This window comes from Mirounga angustirostris, unplaced genomic scaffold (genome assembly GCF_029215605.1).
Source record: "Mirounga angustirostris isolate CCGP_5_RB_7025 unplaced genomic scaffold, mMirAng1.0.hap1 SCAF_6, whole genome shotgun sequence".
NCBI classification, from domain to species: Eukaryota; Metazoa; Chordata; class Mammalia; order Carnivora; family Phocidae; genus Mirounga; species Mirounga angustirostris.
In genome coordinates this window covers 32,091,428-32,103,836 of record NW_026991714.1, presented here as the reverse complement: position 1 = coordinate 32,103,836, position 12,409 = coordinate 32,091,428, and the positions used below count along the sequence as shown (strand labels likewise).

General features: G+C 35.0%; 1 protein-coding gene across 4 annotated transcripts in view; it reads right to left on the bottom strand.

Moving 5' to 3' along the window:
* The window catches only part of DENND1B (DENN domain containing 1B), a 266,120-nt gene that overhangs the window by 72,133 nt on the left and 181,578 nt on the right, over positions 1-12,409 (bottom strand). For all 4 annotated transcript variants that reach the window (XM_064594053.1, XM_064594051.1, XM_064594049.1 and 1 more), the window contains one exon: positions 9,217-9,318. In XM_064594053.1, coding sequence (XP_064450123.1) covers positions 9,217-9,318 — 102 coding nt within the window. The remainder of the gene's footprint in view (positions 1-9,216; positions 9,319-12,409) is intronic.

Below are 12,409 nucleotides of genomic sequence, written 5' to 3'. Positions count from 1 at the left end.
TCTCCCTAATCTTAGTCTTTATATATAATTTATGGCTGTTAATCACTGTAGTATGTAAATATCTTAGTATTCAAAATCACTTTTTATAAGTAGTAATTATAAAATATTGCACAGAGAAATTTTACTAATACTTCACTTAGCACCCGGCATCAACAAGATCGTTATGTAAGAAACTACGTCTATGGAGTTGAATCATATATGGTCCCAGTACTGGAGTAGCTCATAATCTATACAGAAAATTAATATGTAAACTAAAAAGAGAATTATCAGAAGTGCCAATATACAAATATAGATATGGGCATATTATCACTGATTTGGCATTTCCTTCTATCTCTCTAACCCATCAGCAAGAATTGGCAAGTCTACCTCCCAAACATAACCAAACTGTGCTCTGCGAAACCATCTCTTCTGCTACCCTCCTCATCCAAGCCACCATCTCCTCTCTCCTGCACAACTGAAACAGATCCATAACTGGACTCTTGCTACCTTTCTGTCCATTACAACGTAATCTGGGCAATCTTTATAAAACACAAATCAGATCCAGTCATACCCCAGCTAAAGCTTTCCAATAGCATAACTACTTCACTTAGAATAAAACGTAACTCTTTATGCCTTCAAAGTCCATTAAGACTTGTCTCCTTTCTGCTCTTCTAAGCACATCTAATACAACTTTCTTTCTTACCCGTAGTTGATTTAATTCTGATGCTAGGAAATGCCAAGTTCTTTCCCTCCTTTAGGGTTTTTGCAATAGCAATTCCCTCTACTTGAAATGATTTTCCTTCCAAACTAATTCCCTTCTTAGATTTAGCTTAAGTATCACCTTTTCAGTAATGCCTTTTCTGAATCTCTGGTCTAAAATTCGCCATCCAGTCATTATCTCATACCCTCTGAACTTAATCACTTGCTGATATTTTTCTTATCTTTGTTGTTTGTTAACCCATTCCCTTCACTAGAAATAACAACTCCATGAAAGCATGTTACACAGCTCTAAATCTCAAGTGCTTGAAGTAGCATTGCCTGACAAAAAAACAAATGCTCAGTACATAACTGTTAAAGTGAATAAACAAATAAAATGTTTTCAAAGTAGTATAGGCACAGAGAAAGGAGTGCAGATTTAGTGAGTGGGAGGAAAATCAGGGGAGGTTTTAGAGAGGTGAAGGAAGACATAACGAAGAGGTCAATTATAATAACATAGACTAAATGCTGTAACTCAGGTACGGACAAAGCTCTAAGGGAACAGAGAGGATGTCAGGGTGAAGGTTGGTGGGGACAGGGCTGACATTTGAGCAAGCTATGGAAGAATGACAGAGAGCAGATTAATACTGATTTCATGGGACAGCATATATAAAACCTTACTTTGTGCAAGGTGTATTTGAAGGGATATTCAGTGTTTTTGGGTATTGCATTAGATTAAGAAACTGTGAAAGGATTCAAAGCCCAGAGAGAGACCAAGCACCTCGCAACGTGTGCTACTCTAAGTGGCCTGCCAGGATACAAACCCAGGTCTGTTGGATTCCAGAGCATTCCAGAGCCAATGCTTTTAACAACGGGGCAGGCATGCCATTAGGGACACGTGATGGTGAGACCAGGAACTCAAAGTCAAAGGATGCATACAGTGTATTTAACTGAAAGCTTAATTTTACTTGAAGACGAAGGGAGGAAAAAGGTAATCTAACCAGTAATTTATTTAAAATGTTTTCATTTTAAAATAACACAGCTATACTGTGGTATAGAATGCATGACATGCATGAATGTTTCTGAAAAATACAAATGGCTTCATTAAATGTTGTGCTTTTAACCAACTGAGCCACCCAGGCGCCCCTAAATGTTGTGCTTTTCAGTGGGCTCTTACAGCCACATTCCCATTCTTTTTAAAAACATGTGTTCTCTTCCACCACGAGGGACACTTGTTGGATGGAAAAGTTTTTCTTAGACACATTTGTATTATCTTATGACAGGTAGGAAAGGGTTTTGGAAGAATAGTAAAAAAGGCTTTTCCAATTTGAATCTGTATCTATACTTGAACTCCTTACTTGTCATACACATTTCTTAATAGAAATCTCAGTTGCCAGCTAAAGGAGGGCCTATATTCATGGAGATCCCATAAGTTTGTAGTTCTAGACTAGGCTCTTGAATCAACACAATGAACTCAGTCATTGTCCTTAGCCAGGAAAAGTGTGTAATAAAATGAGCAGAAGAAACTTTACTTCCAGTGGCCTTAATAAAAAATAATATACACAAGAAAATAATTTCCTTTATTGTGTTAGCATAATATGAAATAAAGGTAAGAGTCCTAAAAATAATAGCTTAAATCTTCATAAAGCTGCTAGCTAAAGAAATATGGTGATGTCAGGGTTGTGGATTTAAGAAGCTGTTTCTGGGAATCCTTCCAAATCCATTATCTAAAGAGGAATTTATCCAAATGGAACCTACTATCATCCGTCTAAGCTATGTTTATTTCATAATATCATGGAATGTTAGAGCCGAAAGGTATCTCAAACTTAGTGACCTGCCAGTCTAACTCATCGTACAGATGCAGAAACTGAGGCCTCAAGAGGTTAAGAAGTCCACTGTCAATGAAAACAGCCTGTTATAGGCTGATACAGGAACAATAAACAAGATGTTTTTATATAGTACTTAAATAATTCAAATAATAGTAACTTAAATAATTAAGTTTAAATAATAATGATAAAGCAAACTACCAGAACATTCCCTTCCTTAGAAGGTCCCTCCTTGAGTGCCCCTCTCTCTCCACAGAAAAGACCATAATCCTTTCAGCTTATTCTTTCCTTGCCTGCCTTTATAGTTTTACCACACATATGTTTCCCTAAATCATATATTATTTAATTTTTTTTGTTGTTAAACATGACATAGAAGGACTCATCATAGTAATTCTTCAGTGATTTGTTCATTTAATTCATTCATATTTAGTTTTGCTGCAGCTTATTTATTTCCCTGCTGTATAATGTTCTACTGTATGAATATAACCATTTGCTCATTTTAATACTGATGAACATCTAAGATTACTGCCAGTATTTTACTTTTACGAGCAGTGTTAGTAAATGATTTTTGGTGCACAACTTAAGAGTGGAATTCATAAGAAATTTGCATGTTTAACTTTCAATGCTAGTGCCAAAGTGTTTTCTAAACAATTTGTGCAAATTTACACTCCCATGAACAGTTAAAACTTGGCCCCTTGCTCCATACCTTTTGCCAAATTTTGAGATTTTCAGGTTTTTAAAATTCAGCCAATCTGGTGAGTATGAGGTGATATTTCATTGTATTTTTTAAATTTTATGTTCTCTGACCACAAATGAGGTTGAGTACTCTGCATACTTTTATTTTTCAGGCTTCTTCATTTGCATATGCTAATTCAAGTCTTTTGCACAATTCTATTGGATGGATAGGCTTCTTACAGACATGTAGGAGTTTCTTTCGTTTTGTTTTGGCTTGGTTTTAATTCTAGATTCTAAATCCCTGGGTGGTTCATATGTATTACAAACATGGTATCTTTTAATAACCAAAAGTTCTTAATTCCAATAAAGTCAAATTTATTTAAGCTTTTCCTTCATGTCTTAAGAAACTTGTCTCTCTCCTAAAAGTAATAAAAATAAGTCAGTTTGGTGTCTTCTTTCTAAATCTTTTTTTTTTTTTTTTAGCTAAATTATATGCGTTAGGATTTTCAATGGTAATAGGTAACACCTTTTTCAGAGGGAAATCTTCAGTGTTTCAATATTAAGTATGATGTTTAATGAAAATATCTTTAATTATGCCTTTTTTTAGTTTTTATCATGAATTTTTTGAAAAATTTCTGCATCTGTTGAGATGCTCTAATGATTTTTCTCATATAATCAGCTAATGTAGTGAATTACATTCATAGATTTCCTAATATGCAACTGTCATTTAATTTCTGGAATAAATGCAACCTGCTCATAAAGTAGTATCCTTTTTATATATTGCTAGAATTGGTTGCAAATATTTTGTTTAAATTTTTGCATCTATGATTATGAGTGAGGCTGGCCTATAATGTTCTTCTCTCATGCTCTTTTAGGATCTGGAACCAAGATGATCTTAGCTGTATGAAACAAATTGAAGAGTATCTCCTTTTTTCCATTATCAAAACAGGAATTTTTTGGAATTTGAATTAGAACCATTTCATTCTTGAATGTGTGGAAGAACTCGCCTATGTTACACAAATCTATATATTTACCATTTATTTTATTCTTCCTTCTTGCATCTCAGACCTTCCGTCTTGGATCTGAGAAAACTTTCTTTCTCCCTGAAGTACTTTCTTAAAGTACTCCCGTAAGGATTTCTTTCTGCTATTGGTGTAGTAGTCAGGGTTCAACCAAGAAGCAGAACCAGTAGGAGATTTGATAGATAGGTAGACACACACACACACACACATACACACATACACGAGATTTACTACAAGGAATTGGTTTACATGATTAGGGGGCTAGCAAAGCCAGTCTGAAATTCATAGGAGAGGTAACAGGAAGGAAAAATTATGAGCAGGCTGAATCCATAGGCAGAGGCCAAAGCTGTCATCCATGGATAGAATTTCTTCTCTCTCCCAGGGAAACCTCAGTTCTGAGTTTAAGGCCTTCCACCTGACTCAGACAGGCTTACCTAGATTATCTACAGTCAAATGATTAGAAGTTTTAATTATACATGTAAAAACACCTTCACTGAGAGGAGCATTTGATTAAGTAACTGGGGATTTTATCCTAACCAAGTAGACACATCAATAAAGCCAATACAAGGGGCAAACTCAGTTTTTTGGGGGGAAATGTTTTTATATCACTCTTATAATGAGGATGTCTTTTTTTAAAGATTTTATTTATTTATTTGACAGAGAGAGAGAGAGAGAGAGAGATCACAAGTAGGCAGACAAGCAGGCAGAGGGAGAAGGAGAGGGAGAGGGAGAAGCAGACTCCTGGCTGAGCACTGAGCCCAATGCAGGGCTCGATCCCAGGACGCTGGGATCATGACCTGAGGCGAAGGCAGACACTTAACCAACTGAGCCACCCAGGCGCCCTGAGGATGTCTTTTAGTTGCCATAAGAGTCTAGACATTTTTTCTCAGCACACTGAAGATATGGCAGTATCTTCTGGATTGCTGATATGAAGCCAGCTGTCCGTATACTACTCCTTTGAAGGTAATCTTTCTTGCCCCTCTTGTTGTTTTTAAAATTTCCCCTTATTATTTAATGCTTTAGAGCTGAATATATGGTGTGGCTATAGATTTCTTTTTATTTATTCAGTTTGGATACGTTGGACTTCTTAAATTTATAAAGTGTTGTATTTTATTGGTTCTGGCATTGTCCTTTCAACTACTACCTCTTCTCCATTTTCTGTCCTCTCCTTTTAGAATTGATTAGATGGCTTTAGACATTTTCAACTCTACCTACATGTCTATTAACCTCTCTTATATTCTCTATTTCTTCATTTCTCTGCATTATCTCTGGCTAATTTCTTTTTCAGATATATCTTCCAATTTAGCAAATCTCTCTTCAGTTAGATCTGATCTGCTGTTAAACCCATCAATTTCCTTTCATTTCAATTACATGTTTCCTACCAGAATTATATTTGCTACATTCTTAAAATTGGTTCCACTTCTTGAATGTTTTTATATCCTGAACACTTTTAAAGCTTACCTTCTATTTCTTTGAACATCTTAAGCATAGCTATTTTATGTTCTATTTTTGATAATTCCAATAATTAAAGTCTTTCCAAGTCAATTTTTGTCTGCTGTTTCTGCTAATTCTCATTCATGATTTGTTTCCTTGTATGTTTAATAATTTCTAGCAGTGAAATTTTTCTTGGAATTATAGCTGGGAGAATTCTTTGGTGCCTGGATTCCTCAAGAGAAGATGTATGTTTACCTCTGCCTAGGGCCTGACAGTGCTAACAATTTAGGATCACTTTAAACTTGGCTTGAGTTGCGTCAGACCAAATCTGAAATTATTAATTCAGGCTTCAAATTCCTGTAACAGGGTGGTGTGTTTACTTCTCAGCAGCACTTTTTCCTCCCCTCCACGCAGTACCAGTGCTTCAGAGGTACAATCACCAGGAGATGAGTTAAGGGAAGGAGCAACCTTATTTCTTGTTTACTTTTACACTAAGTCATCCCAGATTTGTGGGAGTAGGGTCTCCTAATACACTTCTCAACTTGGGAAGTAAGCACTGGGCTTTGTCTCCTGTGTCCCCACCACAAAAAAGTTTTTTAAATACTGCATTTAAAGTTGTTTCAGTACATAAGTTAGCTCTGAATCCTTCCTGCCATATTATCAGAAAAAAAAAAAAAAAAGAAATAACAGAAAGAAAAAGAAAAGAAAGAAAAGGAAAGGAAAAAAAAAGAAATAATTAACTCTTAACTTAAAATTATACATTGCTCTGCTGGATCTCGATTTTGATGCATAAGCATTGCTGAATAAAGAGAGAACCTGAGGTGTTCTTGACCAAATTCATAATAATGAATAGTAATCATTTTTACCTAATAAATATTTTTATATTCTTTCAGAAAGAGCAATAGTATCTTTGAGGTTTCATCTGCTGATAATTTTTTACTAACTGATTCTTATTTTTGTTTTTCTTCTCCTTTTCCCCCAAGCTTTAACATAGTGTAATTGGTAATCAAAAAACTGCACATAACTAATGCAGATAATGTGGTAAGTTTGGACATATGTATACACTTCTGCTATAATCACCACAATCAAGGTAATAAACATATCCAACACCTCCTTGCATCCCTTTGTATTTTTGTTTGTGCTAAGAAAACCGACATGAGATATACCCTCTTAATTTTTTTAATAAAGATTTTATTTATTTATTTGACAGAGAGAGACACAGCGAGAGAGGGAATAGGGGGAGTGGGAGAGGGAAAAGCAGGCTCTCCGCAGAGCAGGGAGCCCAATGCGGGGCTCGACCCCAGGACCCAGGGCTCATGACCTGAGCCAAAGGCAGACGCTTAACGACTGAGCCACCCAGGTGCCCGCCCTCTTAACAAGTTTTAAATACACAATAAGATAATAGTTAACTATAGGCACTATGTTGTATAGTGAATCTCTGGAACTTACTCATCTTTAGAAGTTTGTGAAACTGTTTACAGGAATCTTTTAAATTCTTTCAGGTCTATCTTCAAGTATCATTTCTTAAGGGTCATAAAATAATATCAAGTTTGAGAATATGGTCAATCGGTGCATGTAAAACTATCTAAGTTGTCTATATAATGGGTTCTACTTTAACTGACTGTTTTAATATTTTACATTTAGCTTTTGGACTGAGTTTTATTTTTAAAAAATCCTGCATAGATTTGTATTCTATTAATATAATTGCTCTAAAATGAGGCAGACACTAAAATCTAGTAAGCTTCTACAAAGTGTTGTGCACTGTGCTGAGGTATACATGTATTAATTCACATAAACTTTACCACAACCCTGTTGGGTGGTATTTCTATTTTAAAGAAAAATAAACAGATACTTATGAACAAACAGCTATTAAGTGATAAAGCCAAGATTTAACCCAATTCTATCTGATTCCTAAAAAATACAAGCATTTTGTAAGTATATAAATTACTGTGTCTTAATTACATCTAATGAAAAGCCTTTAGTTACATTCTCATGGTCAAACGTTAAGCAATAAATTAGATATTCTACCTACCCATTCAATTCTTAACCCCCATATAATCTGATCTTCACAGTTCAGTTTTGACAATGGGTAGTAGTACTATCTCTCCTTGACAGATAAAAATCCGAAAAGGTACTGCGATTTAACTCAACAAGCATGCACTAGAAGACTAGTAGGACCACACCATGCTGTATACGTCAGCATTTATAAAAACCATCCCATGATCCTCATACAACCTTAGGAAGCAATCAGTCTAATATTGGAGCCCTCCAGAGACAGAGCACTAAAAGTAACCCATTCCATCTTTAGAAATTCACAAAACATCTTGGACCCTGAAACCTATCAAACCTGATTCTGCTTCTTCTAGGTGTTGGATGAATCTAACTCTTTCTTTGAGGTAAACCTTCACATATTAGAAGGCAGTTATAGCCCCCCACCCCCCGCCAGAGTATTTTCTAATTATTTTTTAGAAGTTCCTCATAATATAGATAATAGTATTGGTTTTATCACCATCAAATTAAATGACTTGTTTAATTTAAAGCTTATCTCAGGGCGCCTGGGTGGCTCAGATGGTTAGGCATCTGCCTTTGGCTCAGGTCATGGTCCCAGAGTCCTGGGATCGAGCCCCGCATCGGGCTCCCTGATTGGCCGGGAGCCTGCTTCTCCTCCTCCCTCTGCCTCTCCCCCAGCTCATGCTCTCTCTCTCTCTCTGTATCTCTGTGTCTCGAATGAATAAAAAAAAAAAAAAAAATCTTTAAGCTTATCTCAAGTATGTTACATGGTATCTTTTCTCCGAATGGCCCAAAGGATTCTATTAGATTTTCAGCTTCTCAAGGGCATTACTGAATTTTTTATTCATATTTGTATCTGGGCCCTGAGCAGTTTATGGCCCATTGTAGGTCTTCATTAAGTGTTGAATTCACATAAGTAACTTTACATTTAAATTATCATGTGGAATAAGAAAAGAAAATGTTTAGAACTTAATTTAAATTACATAAACAGAAACTAAGATAACCCTGAATTAAGAGACTTGCTATGATCACACACTGGAATGAAAGAACTAGTACTCTAAACATTCTGAATTCTGATGTTAAGATACCTGCTTTTTGAAATGGCATTTACATATTCTGAGCCCAAAATTAAGATACACAGTATGACTATGAATTTTTTTCTGAATTTTAAATGTATAATTATGACATCTGTTTTTATAAACTGGATTACATTAGGACTGTCCTACAAAAAATAGTTTGCTTAACTATTACCAATCATACCAAACTAACTCCTAGATGTCTTACATGAAACTAATCATGTTGGTTTCATAACTGTATGAATGAATACTCTTCCTCAGACTAGCACTTTCAATGGCGAATTTTTTAATAACAAAGTTACTTTTACATAATTTTCTGGAGTGCCATTCCATAGATAACTATAGAGTTACAAAAGAAAGAAAACTTTCTTGTAATTCTAAAAGAGACATTACTCAGGGTTTTGACATACTTTTGATAAAAGTGATAAAAATGTGTTATGCATTTCTGTTACATTTCTGTAATCTGTTACAGAAGGAAATGTGGAGGTCCATTCTTACCTGCTTGAAAAGTTGGAGGTTAACTGCAGTTTCCAAGAACTGTTTCATCAGACTTGAGCGGTGCTTTACAAAACTCTCCTCACAGAAAGTGATGGGCTCACCCTAGACAGAAATAAAGATTTTTAGGGTGTCAGTAGAAAGTCAGAGAGAAACAGTCTCTCTAAAAAGGCACATGGAGGGTCACGGAGGAAGTATAAGACAGAATCAACTTCAAGGTGCTAAAAGTCTAAAAGGAGTCAAACAGACTCTTAGACAAAATAGCTGGATTTCAGCCTCAGAGAAATATTCCTCTACTGACAAGCTTCTACTAGAGCTTCCTAATCAAGGATCCCTGGGGTCTTAAAACTGCTCACTTTCACTTCCTCAAAGTAAGAATGAATCTCCTAAAAACAAAGGTTTAATATTATTAGATTGAATTATGAGTATTAAAAAGAGTATGCATAGCTGAAAAAAGTCAACTGCAGTTTTATCCTAATTAGAAAATATTCTTGCTATAAAAATTGCTGCATTTTTTTGCTATTTATATTTGATCATTAATTTCTTTTTAAATTAATTAAAAGTTCTTACAATAACATTCTCTTCGTCATTTCACATACAATTCTGATATACCTTCTAGAGTAAGTCCCACTTTGTATCTGCCTTAATTTATCCTATTTTTTAAGTAACCATAACTTTGCAAGTGTCTTTTGGTAGCTTATGCTCCATTAGCTTGCTCCTCCTCCAAATTATCAGGAACTTAAATTCTGAATAGAGATTCCACTCATTCCATTTATTCCCATACATGACATCAGACAATTGTCACTCAGTGGCTGATCCCTACCACCTGCTACTTCCCTCAGTAGCCTGAATGGTCCTCTTGCCCATTCAATACATGTGAAGATAAGTGATCCAAATGAATATGAGATAATATGATCCAAATGAAAACTGAGATAAGTGACAATGATTCACTCCTTATAATGAATCTTGTAGCCATCTCTATGTTGGCAGTAAAAAGGAAAAAAGCTCACCTTCTAATAGAACTTTGAAAAAATATTAATTTAATTTAATTTTAAGGACAAGTCAATGCCTTGATTACAGGTATCTATAAATAAAATTCTGAAAATTGGCTCCTGCATGAATAAAATGAGACTAATAATCTAACAGTAATTCAACTGTTACCACTGGCTAATGGAAGCTAATGATACTATGGATCTGCACTGTTCAAAACAGTAGCCATTAGTCATATGCTGCAATTTAAATTTAAATTTATTAAAATTAAATAATTTTAGTTCCTCAATACACTAGCCACATCTGAAATGTTCAATTGCCACAAGTGTTCAGTGGCTACTATTAGATAACACAAATACAGAACATTTCATTTATCAAAAAGTCTTCTTGAACAGCACTGCTACAGAAGAAAATAAAATTCAAACACATTATTAGAGAAGACAACCAATAATCTATTAATTGCTGTCACCTAATACCAGCCACCAGCCAATACCTCATAATAAAACTGCTATTATGCATTTTGATACTGATTATTGCCATTCTTAAGTGCCATAGGATGATTTTAAATTATATATTTTAAAAATTAGATTTATATAAATATATTTTGTATAATCAAAAATCACCATATTTGCCACTATCATAGAATTTACAACTTAGAATCTATTGGGGTGGGGGGTACAACAAACAGGCAATCCTGTTAAAGAGAAAGGTCTATTGTTTTTGCATCCCAGGTATCAGCATCATATCTAGTTATACTGGGAGCCCAAAAACGTTTTATAAGTCAATAAACAAAGTAGCAAGTGATCTAAACTTTGCTCCATATCACTTATTTTCTTTTCAAAAGTAAAAACAAATTTTAAAAATAAATAAAATCATTGTTTTTAATGGCAGTCCCAACTATACCACAATTATTACAAAGTGATCGGTACTACTGATAATTTTAGTTTTTATTTGACAGATTTTTCTCTAACATGTGAGTTGTAGCTTATTAGCATCTGATTTTTCCAAAAGTCGTCACTAATACTGCAGAACAGTATTAATTCAAATATAAAGCTCTATCTCCAACTGAAAAGTTTAGACTTTCTATGATACAATCAAGCATTTCTTTTGACTGGAAGGAGTGGAGGACAAGGGGATGGAGAATTGCAAGGTGAAGGAAAATGGATGAGAGGAAAGTCTACCTGTGCTTTCTTAAGAGTTGGGCATAACTTTTTTAGCCAGTGTGACTTATGCTGGCAGAATCCTGTCCTCATTAATCTTCTAGCAACTGCTTTCAATCTTTCAAGAGAAATAGTAAAGAGTTCAGATATGCTGTCCATCCAGTTTTGATAACACCAATCGTAGTAAAAGCTTTGAACTTAACCTTCAAATGATTAACACAGCCTGTTTAGCTAGAGTCTCTGATAATAACAAAAAAGACAAAGCCCTGACACATACTGGAATTTTCTCTCAGGGAAAAGAAAAATAAGTCTTGATTAACAATGCTCTAAATTTTTACACATTAATACACAGGAGTCTCAGTTATTGTCATGCTGGGGTATACGCTATCAAACAAATTATAAATGACTCCCCAGTATGAGTTCTTTTAAATCTGAGTCAAGTTGAATAGATGATAAGGAACTCTGCTTAGGATCTTGATTTACTTATGATCTGGTTAAAAATCAGGCTTAGGATTGAGTGGTTTTCAAAAACTCTTCTTGCTCCAAGTAGAGTGACTATATGTCCAGTGTTGCCCAGTTAATTCCCATTTTACTGAAGTATAAAAGATTTCATTTAGAGGTACTTCACAGAGGAAGTGGCTTCACAGAGGAAACCTGAGCTGGCTTTGAAAACTAATGGAAGCCTTCTGAAACAAATATGGAAAATATAGTCTTGAGAGAGGCAGGTATAGACAAAAAGTGGGTAGTGTGTTTGGGATGGCTTTGCATTAGAGAAAGTGCCAGAAGAAGATAATAAAAGATTGGTTGAGGCCTAGTGGCTAATGGATATGAATTACAGAAAGTACCAGAGAGAAGAAATAAAAGGTAGGTCAAGCCATATTGGAAAAGGCCTAGGTTATATTCTAAAGTTCTTTTCTTTTTTTTTTTTTTTAACCTCATGCGAGGTATTTGTTTTATTTATTTTTTTTATTTATTTGAGAGAGTGAGCAAGAGAGAGAGATTGAGAGAGCGAGTGGGGAGAAGGGCAGGGGGAGAAGCAGACTCCC